Source organism: Equus asinus, chromosome 11 (genome assembly GCF_041296235.1).
Source record: "Equus asinus isolate D_3611 breed Donkey chromosome 11, EquAss-T2T_v2, whole genome shotgun sequence".
NCBI lineage: Eukaryota > Metazoa > Chordata > Mammalia > Perissodactyla > Equidae > Equus > Equus asinus.
The window spans coordinates 28,681,956-28,703,229 of record NC_091800.1 but is presented as its reverse complement, the minus strand read 5'-3'; the positions used below and the strand labels follow the sequence as shown (position 1 = coordinate 28,703,229).

Here is a 21,274-nt window from a genome sequence, read left to right as displayed (position 1 = left end):
CTAGACAGGTCCTTACCACCAGCAGCCGGAGTCCAGCTGTGTACTTACGGCAAATGGACAAACTTGATCCATCGGTTATGAGACAGGAGACCTTTAACTGTACTAGCAAATAATTTATAGACTGAAAGCTGTTTTCAGGAAAACTGGTTTCATTAGACTTTAATTATGGTCCAAGTGCTTTTATGGAAAATTCAATAAAAAGATTTGCTATAGAAGAATTTTACCAGTTTATGATTAGCAATATATAGAACTTTGAATTAAAAAAATGGAGACTTAACAGTACATTCCCACTAGGAACATAAAGCTCTCAATAACGTGACTAAGAGAACAAAGGAATCGTTCCAAAACAACCTTAGAAAAAGATATTTATTCAAAACTAAAAAGGCAACAGATTTGACTATATGGCAAATATAACTACACAGTTTTCATTCTGTAAATAAATAACTTGTGAAATATTCCTAGTCAGGAATTAGAAGTTCTAGGACTTTAAATCTTTATGCTACAAAGGATGACATCATCCACCACAAGCAGGAAGTAGTTTTCTAAAGGGTATTCATTCTCCAGAATCATTAACTTTTATCTTTTCTTTTCTCTTTATTCAAAACATTTACCAATCGGAAAAAGAAAAGGACATCAGGAAAATCTGATTACACTTTTTTTTGGTGCTGCTTGCAATTTTCTTGTACATGCTTTTAAAGTCATCTGAAAACAAGACCATTTCCTTCGCTGGGTAGGTACCTTGTACAAATTTTCTTAAAGTGAACAGAAACTTGACACTAGTAGAATTCTGTTACCTTTACAGAAGAGGACACACAACTACTGAGATAGGGAACACAGGATCAAAGTTTTAACAAAAACCTGTGAGAGACAATGATCAAATTACAAATTTTGATTGGTTTTCTTTATTATTATTATTACTGTCTGCCCACAAATTCTGCAGCTTGGGGTCCATTTCAAACCCTCCTAAGAGTCCACTTTATGAGTTAAATATGTGCATACAGAATAAAATAGATGTACTATAATTTTTAAAAAGTAATTTGCTTTACATATTATAGGCTGGAGGCAGTTTAATGTAATCAACGGTCATAGCTCCAAAAAATATGATGGTAGGATTTTAAAGCTCAGATTCCATAAGTTTGCTAACTTGTGGTTTGTTTCAAGTATTACTGAGCTACATGTGAAGTACATCCTCAACTCTTATCACATTATTTACAGGTGTCCAAAAATAAGGACTTGAACAGTAAAATATGAAATATGGACTGTTGATGACATATTTCAGAACATCAGGAATAAGATTAATGAAGAGCAAAGTAAACCTAGAACAAGGAATGGGAAGGTACATTTATTAAAAATAAAAATAGTAGACAGTCTCTGATAACAAAACCATTCAGAATCCAAATATATCCAATATACATTGCAACAATGCACATATATTTAAAAACAAACACAAAGACCCATTAAGTAATGTTTTTAGAACATTAGAAAGGACAAAAGTGTTCTGGCTCCCTCGTGCTGGAGGTCTGCCCACAAACACGGCATGCAAGACCAGCACCCCTTTCAAGTGTTCTGCGCAGTACGGCCCTGCACAGCGTGTGCACTCACTCTGTGAACACACTGTTCCTAAACGAAATCGCAGTTTCTGTAGGGATGATCCAGAACATAAGTCAGTGGCTTCATTTCATAAAAAATATTCATAGGCTTGGAAGAGCTGTGACAACCATTTTCCAAAATCTTCAGTTTTAACAAAAGGTACAGAATAAACTACTAAATCTAGACGCTTTCACATTATTTTGCATGACTATCAAGTACTGTCTAAAAATTTATGTAAAAAGTTAGCCAAAACTGGTAACTTTAAACTTTAGATCAAAGTTTTTCTTCACTCCTTTAGCATGGCTGATAAATCCTTTCTGCCTTTGTCACTCATAACGCTTGTCAAACCAAAGAACTTGGAAAAAGAATATGTACTGCTGAAGGAAGAGAGCACCACAAGCGTCAGTGCACTTCAGTCTTAAGACACACACAGTTCCTGCTGGACAGCAGACTGTGGGAGTTTATTATCTTCAGTCTTTTCATGTCCTGGGGCATGGCAAGTAGTCTTCCGCTTAAACAGTCGAAGACTCAGTCGGAGTAATTCATTGTCGACCATTGGAGCATTGGTGTAAGCTTGTTTTACAGTGCCCTAATTGGAGAAAACAAAAACAAATTTCAACAAAATGCACATTGTCAGTTGACAGTAGCAAAGACAGGCAGGTTAACTACTAACAAAAATATCACAGTTATAAGAAAAACTAATTTGGGATGGATATTACGTTAGCTGTATCGGACATTTAAAAGCAAAACTAGGAAATGTTTTCAGACTTGGAATCTTAGAAAAGAAAGCAATCTTTAGAGGGCACCTAGTCCAACCTCTTGCTTAAAGTAGGAATCTCCCCGACAATCCCTGACAGGCAATCAACGAGTTTTACTTCATCATAACAAAATGAAAGAAACAACACACTGCACATTCTATTGGTGAATGGTACTATTTCTTGTATGTGTTGGCATAAAATCCCTTCTATGGAGCTCCACACTAATTCAATCATACTTTTACATGTCAACATTTCAGGTCTCTGAAGAGAAGCACTAAACATTCCACACTCCCTTACCAGTCTGTTAATGTCCCATAAAATACGGGCTCTAGAACTGAAGCAATCCTCTCGAAGACAGCTGATCCATGCAGCATACAGAAAAACTACTCGAAGACAGCTGATCCACGCAGTATACAGAAAAACTACTCGAAGACAGCTGATCCACACAGTATACAGAAAAACTACTATCTCCATTCTACTAAAATGTCTATCTCTATTATTGTAACTTAAAGCTACATTAGAACTTTTCCAAGTTATTTTCATAAAATTTTGTCAAATGTTCTCCAACCATGGGCAGAAAATAAAATAAGGTAAGATTTGAACATCTCCAGCATTCTGCCATTTTTCTCCTTCCTAGGATCCTTAAACGAACAGTGTTTCCTTGATCACATCTGCATTTAAAAAATATATATATTTTGGGGCCGGCCCAGTGGCATGGCAGTTAAGTTCGGTGTGCTCTATTTTGGCGGCCCAGGTTCATGGGTTTGGGTCCCGGGCACGGACCTACACAACTCATCAAGCCATGGTGAGGCAGCGACCCACATATAAAACAGAGGCAGACTGGCACAGATGTGAGCTCAGGGCCACTATTCCTCACCAAAAGAAATATATATATATTTATAAGTTGTGATACAGTAAAAACAACTCTCTATGTATAGTTCTGTGAGTTTTTACTCATGTACAAATTCATATGACCATCAACCACAATCAGAATAGAGAAGTTTCATGACTCAAAATACTCCCTTTGCTGTCCCTTTGTATTATCCACACCCTCTTCTTAACTTTAACCCCTGGCAACCAATGATAATGTTCTCTGTTATAGTTCTGCCTTTTCTAGAACATCATATAAATGGAATCATACAGCATATCATCTTTTGAAACTAGTTTCTTTCCCTCAATGTAATGCCTTTCAGATCCATCCATGTTGTTGATAGTACCAATAGTTTGCTTATTTTTTTTATTACTAATTAGTAATTCATTGTATGGATGTACCATAGTTTTTATCTATTAGCCAGCTGAAGAATATTGGGGTTGTTTCCAGTTTTGGAGATTATGAATAGAGCTACTAAAAACTTTGTGGACAGATTTACACATGAACATAAGCTTTCTTTTTTCCAAGGTAAATACCTACCAATGGGCTTGCTGAGTCATATAATAAGGATATAATTAACTTTATAAGAAATAACCAAGCCGTTTTTCCAAAGTGGCTTTACCATTTTGCATTCTCATCAGCAATATACGGGAGTTTCAACTGCTCTGCATCCTTACTGACAACTGATATTGTCAGGGCTTTTTTTGTTGTTTGTTTTTTAGTTATTGTAATACGTTGTTAATGGTATCTCACTGCAGTTTTAATTTGCATTCCCTAATGGCTAATAACGTTAAACATCTTTCATGTGCTTATTAGCCATCTATATGTCCTCTTTGGTGATGTGTCTGTTAAGTCTTCTGCCCACTTAAAAAAATTGGGTTGCTTGTTTTCTTACTGTTAATTTTTGAGAGTTCTTTATATATTCTGGATACAAGCCCTTTTTTGAAAATGTGATTTACAAATACTTCCTTCCAGTATATTTGTCTTTTTATTCTCAATCTCTTTCACAGAACAAAAGTTTTACAGTTTGATGAAGATCAATGATCTCAAAACAAAAAACAACTGTTTTTAAACCTCTCTGCCGTAAGTGACTGGTCATATCTGATGGTTTATTTCTGGACTCTGTTTCACTGATTTAAGTGTCTTCATCAATACCACACTATCTTGAATACTGTGGCTTTATAGTAAGTCTTGAAATCAGGTGAAGCTCCAACTTTATTTGTCTTCTTAAAAAATTATTCTTGCTATTCTAGTTGCTTTGACTTCCTGTCTAATTTTAGAGTCAGATTGCCTATATCTACAAAACATCACACTGGGATTTTGACTAGCATTTTGTGTTAAATCTGTAGATTAATTTGGGGAGACTCATCATCTTAGCCATACTGAGACTTCCCATGCGTGAACATGATATGTCTCTCCATTTATTTAGGTCTTGATATTTTTATCAGTGTTTTACAGTTTTCAGCACATAAATCCTGCATGTGTTTTGTTAAATTTATACCTAAGTATAAATTTCATTTTTGGGGGGAGCCAGTGTAAACAGTATTATTTTTACATTTTGATTACCAGGTACTTCTACATACTGTTAGTATATAGAAATATAATTGTTTTTTGTATGCTAACTTTGTATCCTGTGGCCTTGTTAAACTCACTTATAAGTTTTAAGAGTATTTTTGGTAAATTCCTTGAAACTTTTTATGTGGGCAACCATGTTTTCTGTGAAAAGAGCTTTATTTCTTCCTTTTCAATCTATACGCCTTTTTGAACTAGCTAGGTCTTCCAGTAAAATACTGAGTAGGGGTACTGAGAGAGGACATCCTTGCCTTGTTCCTGATCTCTGGGGGAAATCTTTCAAACTTTTACCATTAAGTATGATGTTAGTAGGTATTTTGTAGATGCCCTTTATAAAGTAAAGATTCTTTCTAACAGCTTGCTAAGAATTTTTATTGTAAAGGAATGCTGAATTTTGTCAAATGCTTTTTTCGCATCAATTGATGCGATTATATATTTTTTCTTCTTTAGTCTGTTAATATGTGGATTACATTGAATAATTTTAGAATAGTAACCCAGCCTTTCATTCTGAGGATAAATCATACTTGGTCATGGTATGGTAGTCTTTTCATATGTTGCTAGATTCGATTTCCTATTATTTTTGAGGGTTTTTAAGTCCATGTTCATGTCCATGAGAGATATTGATCTGCATGCAGTTTTCTTTTCTAATGATATCTTTGGTTTTGATATCAGAGTACTGCTGGCCTCATAAAATGAGTTGAGAAGTATTCCTGCCTCTTCAATTTTCTGGAAGAAACTGAGTAGAATTGGTGTTATTTCTTCCTTAAATATTTGGTAGATTTTTGCCAGTGAAACCATCTGAGACTGAAGATTTCTTTTTCAGGTTTTTAACTACAAATTCAATGAAAAAAACCCCCCAAAACAGACATAGGACTATTCAGGTTATCTATTACTTCTTGAGTAAGTTTTGGTAGTTCATGGCTATTATAGGAATTGACTCATTTCTTCTAAATTGTTAAATTTATGTGTGCAGAGTTGTTTATAGGGTTTTTTTACTTTCTTTCCATCACCTGATAAGAGGTACTAGTTACCTCAATAAATGGTCCTATTCTGTACTTTTCTTTTCCAGTCATATATAATTTAAATATTTTTGTTTGTTTTTCTTAGGATTTTTCATGAGGCTCTCTAGCATGTGAAATTAATTTTTTTAGTTGTGTCCTTTCTTTTCAGCTTTTGTGATGATATTTTTAACACTGAGCAAACAGAAAGCTTACAATGCTTTCTTCAGATGATCATTTAAGACATTTATAATGTGCCATTATAACTTTTTATAATGTGGCATATGTTAATATGCATCTTAATATGCATGTTAATGATCTGTGCCCTGTATTGAAGAATTATAAGGTTCTGAACAATGATTCTCATTAAGATTTTTGCAGGGATGTTTATGGTTGTCACAATTTTTGAGGGGGCAGTATGGCATATTACAGGTGGAACCAGGGAATGTGACAAAATATTTTTTATAAAAAAGGGGCAGGATTCTGAAGAGACTGCAAACTGTACAGTCTTTCTCAACTGGGGTTCCTTACCTGAACCAAACAGAAAATGATCTGAGTGATTATTTTTAAATTCAAAACCAAGGATGGTAGTAATCAGTAGCATTCTACATGCATGGAAGAAAAGTTGATTCATTGCATGCATGCTAGGGCACTAGGGCTTAATTCTCTCAGAGAAATTTCCAGTTGAGAAAGGCTGCAAGGAGAATGGGCATCTAAGCAACAGAATAAAAAGAACTAAATAATATACATATTGAAATGGGAGTGCAAACGAAAGAATGATTGTAGCAACTATATAGTAATTCTGAGCCAGGCCTTTAAGCAGGGAAGACTCTCAAAGTTTCTTTTACTCATATCTGTTTCCATTCTAATGTCTGGAGATGAGTTCCTCTCTCTCTTTTTCACAAATATTCTTTTCTTTGGAAATGCTTTCCTAAATGTCTCCTAGTAAAAAGCTAATAAATTAAACGTTTCTCTAACTTTTTAGGAACAATTCTCTTTTGTCATACTACTCATGCCCACCACACACCCAAATAAAAAATCCTAGTTTCTTCATTTTAAAAAAGCCTAAGATGTTTTCAATTTCTCATGATCAGATCCTCCTAAATCTAATTTCTACTTCTTTTACTTTTCAATTCCCTTTATTATTCTCAAGTAAATGCTTACATATAATCACTTATATTTACTTCTGTTTCTTCCCAGTTGGTACATTCTCACAAACACTATTCCTATATATATCCTAATCACTCTGTGTCTGGCAAATTTTTTCCTTGATCTTCAATTTAAATAAATTTCTGTATGTGTTATTATCTAAAGAAACTTTTCATAAATAAAAAATACTCCACAGAAATAGAGTATTTGCAACTTTCTAAGTGGAATAACAAATTGTTATTCAATACAAATGTTCATCAATACTATTAAATAAAATGAAAATTTTCTTTTACATGTGTAAAACACTAGGAAACTAAACTCATAAAAACAGATGAGACTTGAATCTCACCTTAAAGCAATCAAATAGAAAATATGTCATTCATACTATTTAACAAACACTTTCCATTTTTTTCCCAAGGAAACAACAGTACCTTTTCATTTTTAACAAGCTGCTTTCGAATTGCAGAATCCCGTCTGAAGCATAATGCTTTACAACATGGTCCAAGATTGCTAAGAAGATTTGCTCTTTCTTCTTTTCGTAGTAATGCAGCCATGTTGAGAGCCCCCAATTCGTGTTCAAAAAGACTGTCTGCATCTTTCAATAAAAATAAACATGCATTAAGTTTTCCTAAAACAGGAAAGTGTTACCAACTGTTCAGATGAATATTTCACAAAGTCTTTAATCAAAGTTATCAACATTGGTGAAAATTATTTTATATTAAAGGCAATAAATTCTCTGTGAAGGACCTTTCAAGATGTAGTTTTGTTGCTAGTCTCAAACAAAAATAAATATTCTCATAGCACTTTAAGTTTAAGATACAAGAAAAGCAGACCTGGGAGAATTTAGATATTGATTACTGGCTATGACTGGGAAGAAAAGTTCAAGTTAAAAATTACTGAAGTCAAATTTAGTATATTGCTAACCATCAACTACCACTTGATGTAGATTTCAAGCTTTATTATGGCAAGATTCAAATGTAGTAATGTGACTACATTCTGTGACCTCTGAAAGAATCAAGAGAATGATTAGGTGACAACCTGCAAATTTTACCCTAGATTTAGTTACTATGAAAACCTGGGACAATGTATTAAATTAAAATCACTTAGTTTTAAGTCATAACATGCAAAATAGGGAGAAAGCAAACTTTATAAAAATAAAAGAATTAAGGAAGGATTTAATAAAATTAGTTTAAGTTAAAAATAGACAAAAAGGAAGTCAAAATAACTCAATAGGGCCAGTCAGTAATCCAAACAAATAACAGAGTAGTAACTTCAAAGCTAGCATTCTAAGTTGGCCAAGAGCACCAAAGGTACCAGGTCCCACTTCAATAACAACATGATCAAACAGATTATCGTCAAAGCCCACGAAGGAAGCAGTGAATCACTCCTAGGTAAAACAAAACAGACACATTTGACTGAGAATGAAGAGAGTCACATTACATATTTCATCTTCTGAACTGCAAAGCATAAACAATCCAATTAGATAATTAACAAGAAACTAGTCCCATGTAATACACCTAGTCAATAAGTTACATACCTAGAAAATAGGTATATAAGAAAAGCATAAATAAATATAAAGAAAATCTCAAAACTACTTTGCAAACTCTGGTGTCTTATCAGAATCGTCTGAAGAGCTTTTTAAAATACAGTGCCAGGGCTCTACCACCAATCTACAGAACCTCCGCAGCTGGACTAGGATACCTGAGAGGGAAACAGCAGTTCCTCAGGTGGTTCAGGCATACCACTGTTTAAGCCAACCAACAACATGGTCACATATGCATATTATTTTTTTTAAAAGACACCCAAAACATTACCATTCCTCTACAGATACAAATATAGAAAAAATTTGCATTGAACCCATGCCCTTCCCTGAAAATTGCTTGTTAGGACAAATTTCTTTTTCTTGGGATCCTTGCTATTTTCTACTTTCACAACAGTCGAATACAAACACACACTTGCAAACCTCCCTAGAAAGTATAACATGGCTAAACTTCCAGCCTCTTCATGGTTTTGAACTGACCAGCACCAAATTACTCAAGACACAGACTAAACACGTACTTTAAGTACAAGTAAACCAAAGGAACCAAAATAAGTGGAAAAGTTTAGCTCAAAAGAACTTAATCATACTGCAATCAGAAAACCTAGACAAAAGCAATTTAAGTTTCAGTATACATGTAAGTTTTATGCTTTAAGCCTTAGAATTTTTTAAAAATTACATATGGAGTGGGGATATACTTTCTTCAGTATTGGGTGCTGAAATAGACCAAATTGGATAGAAAAAATCAGTATCATTTATTTCACACTATTTATTGAATACCTACTATGTGTCTGGTGCTATTCTAGGCAATGGTATAATTAGTAAGAATAGATCATTAGACACTAGATGCAGCAGTAAACAAAACAAAGTCCCATTCCTTAGGAAACATACTCGGCATCAAGTATCATCTGTCTCGCAAAGCTATCATAGCAGCAAAAAACAGGAGGTCTGACTGGTAAGCAACAATCAAACTCCCATTTACAGTGTATACTTTCATTGTTTAGATTGTCATTATTAAGACAGGACCAAACTCAATTTCATAGTTAGCAAAATCAAACTAGAGTTTAACTTGAAATGCCATTAGCAAAAGTTACAGGAGCAAATAGCTTTAGAGGTGGGTAAGACCTTAGGGGTTTCATTCCATCATTTTGTGCTTACAAGAGCTACTTGCTTAAGGCCACAGAGTCAAGCAAACAACGAAGAAAGAGTAGGGCAAGAAGCCAAGAGTCTGGTCATTTGTCAGGTTAACACACATCCACAATTATAATTTATATGTTTCATAAACATACATTCCATGTTTATTGGGACATATTAAAACTGAGTTTTACTGCTTATGCTAACAGATGAAAGAGGGGACACGGATTCAGCAAACGCAAAATTTTTTCAATTTTATATTAGTAAAAAGCTTAATTCTTTTAACTAAGCTTTTTTATACTCTCATGAACATGATATAAAATAATGTTGTTGCTTTCAGCTTTTACCTCCTCTCCTTCTTTTCACCACTCATTCATCCCCCTCCCCATCAATAAAATATTAATAAGCTGCCAAAACAAAATAAGGTAGGCACCAGATAACAGAAACAGCCAAAAAAAAATATCCATTAACTAAATAAAGTGTTCTGGAATAACAAAAAGTTGTTGCAATAAGGTCCAAAATCAATGTGATAAAATATCAAACTAAATATTGAGTGTCATTACACATCAGGAACTATTCTAAGTATTTAACTTACAATAACTCATTTGCACCCCCTAACGATCTTATGAAATTTGGGGTACGATCATTCCCAGCCTACAGATGGTGACACTAACACAGAAAGACATTAAATAGCTAGTAAGTGGTGTGCCTACAGGAATCCGATGGTCTAGTCTAGAGACCAAGCTCTAATCACTTTCTAAAGCTCAACCTAGATATCTGCATTGAGTAGAATTTCCCATTTCCCAGGGGAAAGTGTTGGCAAGACATCCAATTTGCTCAGCTATGGAAAGTATCTAGTCCACTCTCATAGACTCTGTTTCATTAAGCCCTGGGCAAACCACTGAGCACTTGACATTTGAACTCATCTGTTAAAAAGTAATTTTGAGGGGGACGGCCCAGTGGTGCAGTGGTTAAATTCACAGACTCAGCTTCAGCAGCCTGGGTTCGCAGGTTCAGATCCTGTGCACGAAACTATACACTTATTAAACCATGCTTTGGTGGCATCCCACATACAAAACAGAGGGATTGGCAATGGATGTTTGCTCAGGGCCAATCTTCCTCACCAAAATAAAAGTAGTAATTTTGATACAGAAATATCATTGTGCTATGTTTGCAACTTTTCTATGGGCTTAAATTTTTCTCAAAATAAATTTAAAAAAGGAATTTTGACCATGAGGATTAAATAATGAATATAAGTGATTTCTCAAAAACATAGTTTTTGTATTTTAAGTGCTACATGAGAACAGAACAGAATCCTTTTCAAAAGCATCTTAATAGTTATAGCAGACATTATCCAGGCAAAGTGGAATGGAATTACCTTTCGGTTTTTCTAAAAGTCTCTGACATGTTTCTTTGACTTTGGTAAAGAGTTCAGAACCTGCTAACTTTTTAGAAATCCCAACTCTCAGCATAACAGCTCCCGGTGTGAATTTTAAGAGTGCAGCCCCAGGCTCTCGTGGTTCTTTCGGATGCTTTGGCATGAGACCAGACCAATCCACATCTATCACATCTAGGGGATCTGCGAAAAGTTGAAGACCAGGAATTGTTTTTACACCAAGAAATAGCTTTCTTGTTATCTACAGAGAAACACAAACTGCAAAACACAGAAGGCGTTAAATAACAAGTACTTCAAACCAAAAAGGTGATAATCTTAAAATGAAGGCTTTTCTATAAACATCAATATTTAGAATCTATGGACCTTTACAAATAAAAACCTTGTCACGAAAAGAAAACAGGCAAGCAAACAAAAAGAAAAGCCAGTCATTTAAATTGCTTGAGAGATACCCAATGAACAAACTCCATTCTGTCACTAAGATTAGCTCTGACGTTTTGAAACTTGGCCCTAGAATCCTTTCAAGGCTTAACTCTAGGAGTATATTTAGCCTGCATGCGTGTGCACACACAAACAGGGTTTATTTTTTAAAAACAAATAATTCTTACGAAATTACTTTAAGAATCACACAGTGACTATTATTAATATTGAGAAAGAATGATCCATCCACTGACAAGGAACAGCTGAGGAAATTAACAAAACGATGTTCCATTCAGAAATGCCTAATAGCAGATAATAATAGATAACAATCATACATTCCTTTTAAATTAGTAGAAAAAAATTGTGAAATGTAAGAGCAATTAAGTCAAAATAAAAATTTACTATTTTATATAACCCACAAAAGGCAAAGACCCTCACTATGATAAAAAAAAAATTGTGAGTAACACTCAGACTAATTTGGATGGTCAATAGGAACATCAAAGGGTGTTGCTTCATGGGATAGTCAGTAGAGTAAATTCTGGCAATGTGTAAAGTACTATAAGTGAAAATACTGAATTTAGAAAATTGTTAGAAAGAGGTATATAGTGTTTAAATATAATTTTAACTATTGTAAATTCTTTGAATGGCTGTTTCTAAAGTTGCTTTGTCACACTACCATCGTGAAGCTCTGTATTGTATACCTAACATCCAGAATACACTGCTAGGCAATTAGCATTTGGTTAGATACCAGGTCATATAATATGAATCTTAAACTCTGGAATGGAAATCTCAGAATTCTGCTATTTTAAACGAGGCCCTTTCCAATCATAGGCAATGTCTACTCAAAAATGAGCAGAGCATATAGACTATAATTTTCATTTTATTGGCCTTTCAACCTTAAATATAACACAAAGGGGAAAATTCTGCCTTTTATCAATTCTTACGGTATGAAAGGGAACAAAGCATACCTTAATACTATAAATCAGATATTTTTATGTTTAACTACCCCTGCAAATGATCACCTGGCATCTTCTCCTCATCCTGTGGATCCTCCCTCTTCTCAGCATCACCTGCCAGAATTTCATCTAGTTCATCATCACTGATTGGCTCATATCCTTCTCCAGCACCAGATCCTAATGAATGTGCATCGTCTGACTTGGATTCGTCATCTCCTGCTAAACAGAAAAATTAATTTTATGTCAAAAAGAACACTAAGGGGAAGAGATGTCTAAGTGAAATCTAGAGGCTGTGCACACTAAGAAAATTTGAAAAGCACTTTTTCATTAGGAAACATTTCTTAACTATTCAAAACAAGATAATTCTAAAAGAAAACAATAAAATTTAATTAAATTTAGTTTGAATGGCAAGAACATGATATGAACAGCAAGATCAAAGTAAGTTATAAGATTAGAATTAAAATATGAGAAATAAAAGCTACCACTAACATATTAATGCTGATCATGTGTGTTAATTTTTTTATAATAAAACCTTAAATAAATCCAGACAAATCTACTAACTTCAAAGGGATGCAGTAATCTCTACCTAAATAAACTCACTAATTTATAAAAAACTTACAAACTTAATACGAAAATTTATTTGGAACTTAAATCTTAGTTCATCATATTTAGTTCACGATATGAAGAACTTTATAGCAGTGAGAAAAAAATGTAGAAGTGCCATTAATTTTTCTACTACCTCCCAATTCATCTCCCCTATTCCAATGCAATTTTTAAAAGAATGCTATTAATTTTAAAATATTTTTGTTGGTACCACTAGCATACAGTCTATTTCTTTATTTTACCAACTCTTCTCAACCATGTAGGATAAGCTTTGTCTCCCAGTGAGTTAGTTGTGAACTTAAATTATCCTAAGACTACAGAGTATGTTTAATATTTCTAATCACTAGTTACCCACACACTTTACTAAATTTATAACGCTAGTTTCCAAAATGCAATAGTATGCTTTATGGGTATATATTTGCTGTAAATACAATACAATAAACTATGAGATGTTTCTAGTAGTTTTCTATTCTATTAAAGTCTATAATAATCTCCATATACCCCACCACCTCACTTCTAAGTTAATCAATAACTTTGCTATAAAAATATACATCTAAACATAAATGCAGATAACAGAATTTTTAATTTCTCAAGGTTATCCAACTCATTTTCTACTTTAGGTGAATAAATTTTTTATCTCACAGCAGGTAATTCACCTATAAATTTCTACGCTATGTTATCTGTGATCACAATGAGTAAATTATATATCTTACGGACGAGGCGCACTGACTGCAATCACAAGAGACCTATTATAATGATTAGTTCAATTACATTCAATTATACCCCAGGGTTGTACTTTCATTGGTATTATGGCTCATGATTTGAGGCCATTTACACTCAAAATTGAGATAAAAATATAATGTGAAGAACACTGAGGTAGAAATATTTTTGTCAAGTAGAAGAAAAATATAACAGATGGCATATCAGAATATATCTAATAAGATAACCAAAAGATGTAAAGATGGTTATAGTTTTACAAGAATGGGAATTTTACTCTGGGCCCAATGCCCAGTGTATGTAAGAGAGCCTTTGGTCATATTTCCTCCCTTATGAAATGGAGAGTTTATATCAGAAGAATAGTGTAAGCGCTGGTACCAGAACTGGACAGTCCCAAGGAGGCAAAATTTCCAGGAGAATTTTCAGGGGAACCATTACCATTGTTAACCTAGGCTATAATTCACCAAAGAGTAAGATGTGGGGCATGTATGTACAGGCAGAACATATTTTCATTCACTAGCTATTTATTGTGCCTCTGCTATAGTCCTGATAATTAAGAAATGAAAAGCTATGGTCCCTAACAAAGAATTACAGTATAGTAGGGAGAAAATCATGGAAAAATAATTACAATACAGTTCAGGGATGCTAGAAAAAAATGTATAAACAAGGTGCTATGGCAATTTAAAAGAGTAAGTGCCTTTAGTAGAGAAGGCTTCACAAATTATTTATACATAGACTGGGACTTGAAGTTTTAGGAAGAAAAAGAAGATACAAGGGAAAAGATCTATCAGGCAATGGGAGGAGGGTACAAAGACGGGTAGGAAATGCAGCCCACTCAGAGAATGCAGGGGCATGAGTCGGTTTGTATAGCAGAGCGGGGGTGAAGGATGGAGAGGGGAGGCAGTGGAGAGTGATGCTCCCAGGCTGGCTCTACGTGGGCCAGAGGGCTGATGTGGACTTCTAGAGGTTCCTCAATCTAGGAGGGGGGAGTACCAGAAGGATTCTATAGTCAATCTATCATTAAATGCAGTTTCAGGTAGTGTTATTTCATAGATTTGTTCTCAACTGCCCTAGAAAATAAGAACCTCTAATAGTTATTTGAATCCCTCTGAACCAAGAAGTCACTTCAATTTTTAAGATTTTATTTTTTTTAACATCTAAGAAAAGTGATAACTATCTTTTAACATCTATAGACACTGCATCTAAGTAATCTTTTATTTCATTTAGGCTTATTTGAACCAAGTCTACCTTGATAGTACTAATGAGGGGAACAGATTTTTTGAATATCACAGGGCTTCTCCTTATAAAATCTACTTTCCTTAAAAAATGACGAAGTCAATATGCATATTAGATATGCAAATAGATGACCTTTCAAAAGAAAAGATTTGTTTCCTACGAAATCTGTAAAGGAATGGAGTGGTATACCAGACAAAAGGTGTGGCAACTCACCTTCCACACTCTCAGTTCTCTCGGCTTTGCTTAGATCTTCAAATCCCTGCACAGATCCTAGATCTTTATCCATTCTTTCTTTATCCAAAGCTACAGAGTCTCGGGAAGTGCCTTCTAGGTCTCTTTCGTGTTCACTCTCCAGTTTTGCTTCACTGCGTTTTACAGACTCTATTTGAGAAGAACTCTCAAAAGTTCTGTCTCTGTCTCTATCCCTGTCCCTTTCCAAAGAGTCAGGAATTAGTCTCTCCCTTTCCCTGTCCAAGTCTCTCCTTTTATCTCGTTCTCTTTCTCGTTCCCGTAATCTATCTCGGTCCCTGTTCCGTGGCCAATCTTTATCAGCATCTCGGTCCCATTCTCTCTGCCTTGTATCTCTCCTCTCTCTCTCCCGCTCTCTATCATGCTCATATCGATCACGTTCTTGAAGTCTATCTCTGCTATCAAACGACCCAGATCGTGAATGGACCTGCCGATCCGACTCAGGAGAACTTCTTCTTGAACTATGGCTTCTTGAATCCTGACGATCTAAAATAAATACACCATATACAAAGAGTTAACGTGATAAACAGAAATAAAATATTTAACTTTACAATCATTTAAAACTTACAATTTATCTCTTTCTGAATTTATTCCCAATTATCCAAAGAACTCATTTTAAGGAAAAATTGATTTCTCTCAATTAAAAATGCTAATTAAAATATGTAAAAAACGTTTCCTTGTCTATTTCCATTATAACCACAAAATATCTTCAAAGAAGTAAGTACATAAAATGGTTAAGCATTAACAGAATTGATCACTTCACTATCTGATATCTGATCTCTTCCTATACCCCTACCTTCTCTTACTTTCTTTGGTCAAAAGAGAAAGCATTGGCTATAGGAAGAAGAGGAAGGTTAAAACTTTAGGCATCAATAAGGGACTTGAATACATAAGCCCTTCCACCAAGATAGAGTCTAAAATCCTGATATTAAACTGACTCACATCATTGAATATACCTCTATTAGAACGTTGGTATTAATGTGATACCAGGTAACATTTTGGTGGGGTGGTTTTATTGTAAGTTTTTATTTTAAGCTTTCATTTTAAATTCCTTGAAATTTAAGGCAGCATATAAAGTAACAAATTTAGCCTTTACTTTAAAATTATGATTTGTAATTCAATTTTATTACCTGAAGAAGTACTTCGACTGGGTTCTCCACGCTTTAACTGATCAATCCTAGATTTTCTCTCTCCTGTGATTTCCAGACTTTTTGTTTTTTCTCTATCTCTTGAGCCACTATGCAGTACTCTCTTTCGACCACTTTGGTCATCTCCACTTCGATGGGCAGAATCATTGGATGGGGAGCGTAGACGACCAGATGTATGACTACGATTACTCCGATTACTCCCAAGGCTGCTACTCCTCTTTTGATCCAGTGGCTTGCGATGTGGTGCATCTTCTATAGTAACATGAGGTGCTTCTACTTTTTCTGCTCGTGTTCTGTGGCATTTTCTATGTGAGTCTTCACTGGTAAAAGTTGTATTGGTAGGGACAGCAGAGGTGGTGGTGGCAGATGTGCTGAAGGTCGTGGTAGCACTAGCGGCAAGAGCAGTAGAAGAGGTAGCCATAGGAGGAGGAGGAGGAGGAAGAGAAGATGGAGAAGGAGCTCTTCCAGGAGTAGCAGCTGTGGCAGAATGCTCTGGTTCTGTCACCTCTGCACGGTCAGGCACGTCCTCATCAGACCAGTCACTGAACGCTGTATCTTCTTTTTTCTGAAGCTCCTCCATAGTGCCTTCCTTATCATTGGAAATTTCAACCAACTCCTCTTTGGTCATTATAGGGGGAGTCCGAGGGCCTCTCTTCTTCTTACTCTGCTGGGCTATTTCCTCATCAGAAATATCAGAATCACCTTTGGATCTTTTACGTTTTTTTTCAACACTTTTCTTCTTCTGTCCTTTTTTTGGTGAAAATACTTGACCATCTTCAGATGCTGTCTCTGTGTTACCCCTATCTATTCCAACATCATCTTCTTTCTTTTTCTTAATAGGTTTCTTTTGAATTTTCACTTTTTTCTTGTTTTCATCATGAGCTCGGTCAGATGTGTCTCGATCTTCACATAGGTGATGTCCTATCATGTCTTGTGCACGAGTTCTTGAGCTTTCCATGATTTCTGGCTGTTCTCTCTGCTTATCTATAGAAGAAACTTTCTCTTTGAGCTCTTGCTCTTCATAGCGCCTTGAACTCTCTTTTCTTTCTAGTTTACGATCTTCCTCTTTCCATCTACCCTGCCTGTCTTCTATAAGGTGTGATGGACTGAGAGAACGAGATTCTTGAGGTCGTACAACCTGGCTCAAGAGTCTATGTTTTTCATCTACACAAAAAGATACATGTAATCACACATTCACCAGGTTAACAACATTGCATGTTACATATAAATAATAATAAAGCAAGCTCTTACCCTTCATTTTAAAACTTTAAAAATGACAATTTCACTAAAAACAAAAATATGGCTTCACTACAAATAATAGGAAATGACAGTGCCATTATGATAAAATGACTGGATTTTTAACACATACCTTAGTCACATAAGGAGATATTCAGAGACATTAGAGCAAGAAAAAATTTTAAATCTTAATTCATCATTTCCTACTAACATCAAAGAATGGTCTCATTGTTACAAACAATATGAACGTAGAAACAGAAAAAAGTCTGCTCACTTTTATCATCTCCACTGTTGTAGGTGTCACTGTCAGGAGAATGTTCTCGCCGGCGCTTAGGTGACTGACGAGGGCTAGGACTCCCTTCATTTCTATAGCGCTTCCTAAATCAGACAAACATAATTTATAAAATTCCAGGGGATAAAAAGGAGATTTCTTTACTATGTTTTTACTTTTATTTCTCTGCTATAACTAGAAATATATAATTGTAGGATAGCAACACTGTCAGAGCTGTATCACACAAAGGGTATGCAGCGTAAGATTCTTCACTTCATTTGTTAAGACTTACAATTGTTGATTTAAAATATATGGTAACATTTCTTCCTTTCTTCATTATAATCACTCAAATGAAAATCGTCTGATTTAATTACCGCAAGGTGGTAATATATAGCAGAGGAATCAATATATTAATGTACCCTCTACTCAAACTTATTAATTTTACATTTTTATGATACAGAAATACCATATGTTGAGAAGCCAAATGAGAAAATCTAGTATAGGCTTTGGAGTCAAAAAAACATCAGTTCAACTTATAGTCATGTTATTTATTATGCAACCTTAGGTAAGTTCCTTGAAATCATTGAACCTTAGCTTTCTCGTTTGAAAATGAGGTAAAAAATGAGAGTCCATCTCACCAAACTGCAAGGAGAAATAAATTGGTTATGTCATAAGCCCAGTGGCAACCATTCTGTGGGTACATTGTAAAAATCAGTTCCCTCTGTCTTATTAGAACTCAATCACTTGCTTAGTGACAAATTAATAAAATAATTCAGGTTTACTATATTTATTGTTCTTTAGTTGAACTTTAAACGACTAACGATTTATATCTCTGGATATGTAAGTTATTCTAATGTTTTTCTATATTTTCAATAATTTTTGACCACTTTTTTTTTTTTTTTTAACTAGCACTATTTCTTTATAGATTCTATGGTCAAAAGTTGAGAAACATACTGCAGCCCACACATCTCCTTGACAGTTTATTTATATAGATGAGCAACCAGGTGTAAAAGGAGTCTCTAGACATATATGACAACTCATGGGCCCAAGCCTGTGCAATTCCTTATCCAAAGCTCCTCCCATCATTAGGCAGTCTATTTCCCCATTCTTTGAATCTAGGCTGGCCCAGTGACTTGCTGAGAGGATACGGTAAAAGTGACACGGTGTAAGTTTAGAGAGGACTCAAGAGGCCTTGCAGCTTCTGCTTTCGCCCTCTTGGTAAATTTCTACCATTATATGCAAAAGCAAGGTTTAGACTACTGGAGGATGAGGGGTGATGTGGAGAAGAAATGAGATGCCCTAAGCAACAGCCAGCACCAACTGCCAGACCTGTGAGTGAGATCATTTTGGGTGATCCAGACCCAGTTGAACTGCCAGACTGACTGTAGAAACATGAGTGATCCCAAGTGAGACCAGCAGAAGAAATGCTCTACTAAGCCTAGTCAAAATTGCTAATCTACAGAATCACGAACAATTAAATAGTGGTTGTTTTAAATTACTAACTTCTCACGTGGTTCGATACACAGCAAGAGATAAATGACATGCTGGAATAAACTGAAAATTTAAAACATGAAAAAAAACACTTTAATTTCAAGGAAATATCTATAGAAACAAAATGGAGTAAAATAAAAACTATGGCAATTCAGCAAACCTTCTATATAACAGTGGTCAAAAAAAGTGCTGGATAAATTTAATTACTGAAGTGACAATACAACTGAGCAAACATCAAGATATGAATCTCATATAACTAGTTACTGCTATAGAGCTGTTTGACTCCTAAGTTTCTGGAGTCCTAGTCAATGGTTGGATTGTCTAGCTGGAAGAAACTTTTTTTTTTTTTTCTTTTTTGAGGAAGATTAGCCCTGAGCTAACTACTGCCAATCCTCCTCTTTTTTTTTTTTTTTTTTTGCTGAGGAAGCCTGGCCCTGAGCTAACATCTGTGCCCATCTTCCTCTACTTTATATGTGGGACGCCTACCACAGCATGGCGTACCAAGCGGTGCCATGTCCGCACCCGGGATCAGAACTGGCGAACCCCGGGCCACCGAGAAGCGGAATGTGCGAACTTAACCGCTGCACCACCGGGCCGGCCCCTGGAAGAAACTTTTGCTACTGTAAGCAGAGATCAGAAGCATGGAAAAATATAATCAAACACAGGACTGGATAAGAGATAAATAACAGATATCAGAATTTTAATCTTCGAAGATACAGAGCTAAAGAGTTCAGAGGACAGAAGAGAAATAACATATATTGTGTGCTCACATGCGTTAAAGGTAATATCTGAATTTTATGTTAATGTATGATTTTTTTTAAAAATGTGGGGAAAGGGAAGCCAGAGGGTGAACTACAGAAAACTCTGGCTGCAAGACTGAAGGGAAACCAAGACCTAATGGAAGAAGCGTCCACTTCTGTGCTTGGTTGTTTGTCCATAACCATAATCCATAATAGCAATGATGAAAACAGCCTAAAGCATGCAGCTGTATGTGTACCATGGGCCAAATGTGCTGGAGGCAGGGGAAAAAAGATTGAAGATATATAAATTATTTCCATAGTTTGTTTTAGCAAACTCAACCATACCTTTTATCCTGGTTGGTATTTAAAAAAAAAAAAAAAAAGCAGTTAATGCCAGTAAGTTTGCTTTTGCTTCCCTAAAACCTCAAAACTGACCAGAATTCTCATGGCTACAGTGATTGGCTTAGCTCCCTTGTCTACTCCTCAACTGAGAACCCAAACAGAGGGGGTTGCTCAGCTGATAGGCACAACGTTGGGGCCATCTTAGTCATCATCTGGAGAAAACTTTTGAGACTGGAACTAAGAGAAGGAAAGAGTGGAGAGATGGTGAGATTCCCGATGCTTTGAGAATTTGGATACAGTCACATCAGAACAAAGGAAGGCTAAGCCTAGATTCCTGCATACCTGAGCAAATAAATTCTTTTTGGTTAAAAAAAGAGAGAAGAAAGAAAGAAAAAGAACATGCCCTCAGACATATGAGATGATAAAATATCTTTTGATCCCAATAACCTACTCTAACTTCCAGGCCAAGAGAGGACACCTCCCTGTCCCTCATCTTCTAGCCATGCAGTGATTACAGGAAATCCCTCAGTTCTAAGACACTGTGAATACTTCCCTAGCTTGGGGGTAGTGACTCCAGACTTCTAAGTCCAGTCATATGCTGCACAATGACATTCTGGTCAACAAAAGACTGCATACATGACAGTGGTCTTATAAAATTAGTACCATATAGGGGCCAGCCCCATGGTGTAGTGGTTAAGTTTGGCACGCTCTGCTTTGGCAGCTTGGGTTTGTGGGTTTGGATCCTGGGCATGGATCTAACCACTCGTCAGTCATGTTGTAGCAGCGACTTACACACAAAAATAGAGGAACTTTGGCAGAGATGTTTGCTCAGGGCTAATGTTCCTCAAGCAAAAAGAGGAAGA

General features: G+C 35.5%; 1 protein-coding gene across 8 annotated transcripts in view; it reads right to left on the bottom strand.

The window, feature by feature from the left end:
* Window positions 1–348: 348 nt before the first annotated feature.
* Window positions 349–21,274, bottom strand: part of ZC3H13 (zinc finger CCCH-type containing 13) — a 97,152-nt gene continuing 76,226 nt past the window's right edge. For 6 of the 8 annotated variants that reach the window (XM_014838894.3, XM_070520682.1, XM_070520683.1 and 3 more), the window contains 7 exons: window positions 17,842–17,945; window positions 16,314–17,495; window positions 15,148–15,669; window positions 12,445–12,597; window positions 10,988–11,188; window positions 7,370–7,533; window positions 349–2,179 (listed from right to left, as the gene is read on the bottom strand). In XM_014838894.3, the coding sequence (XP_014694380.1) occupies window positions 2,009–2,179; window positions 7,370–7,533; window positions 10,988–11,188; window positions 12,445–12,597; window positions 15,148–15,669; window positions 16,314–17,495; window positions 17,842–17,945 (2,497 nt within the window). In that variant the 3' untranslated portion in view covers window positions 349–2,008. The remainder of the gene's footprint in view (window positions 2,180–7,369; window positions 7,534–10,987; window positions 11,189–12,444; window positions 12,598–15,147; window positions 15,670–16,313; window positions 17,496–17,841; window positions 17,946–21,274) is intronic. The other 2 variants (XM_014838895.3, XM_014838898.3) reach the window with 1 other exon arrangement.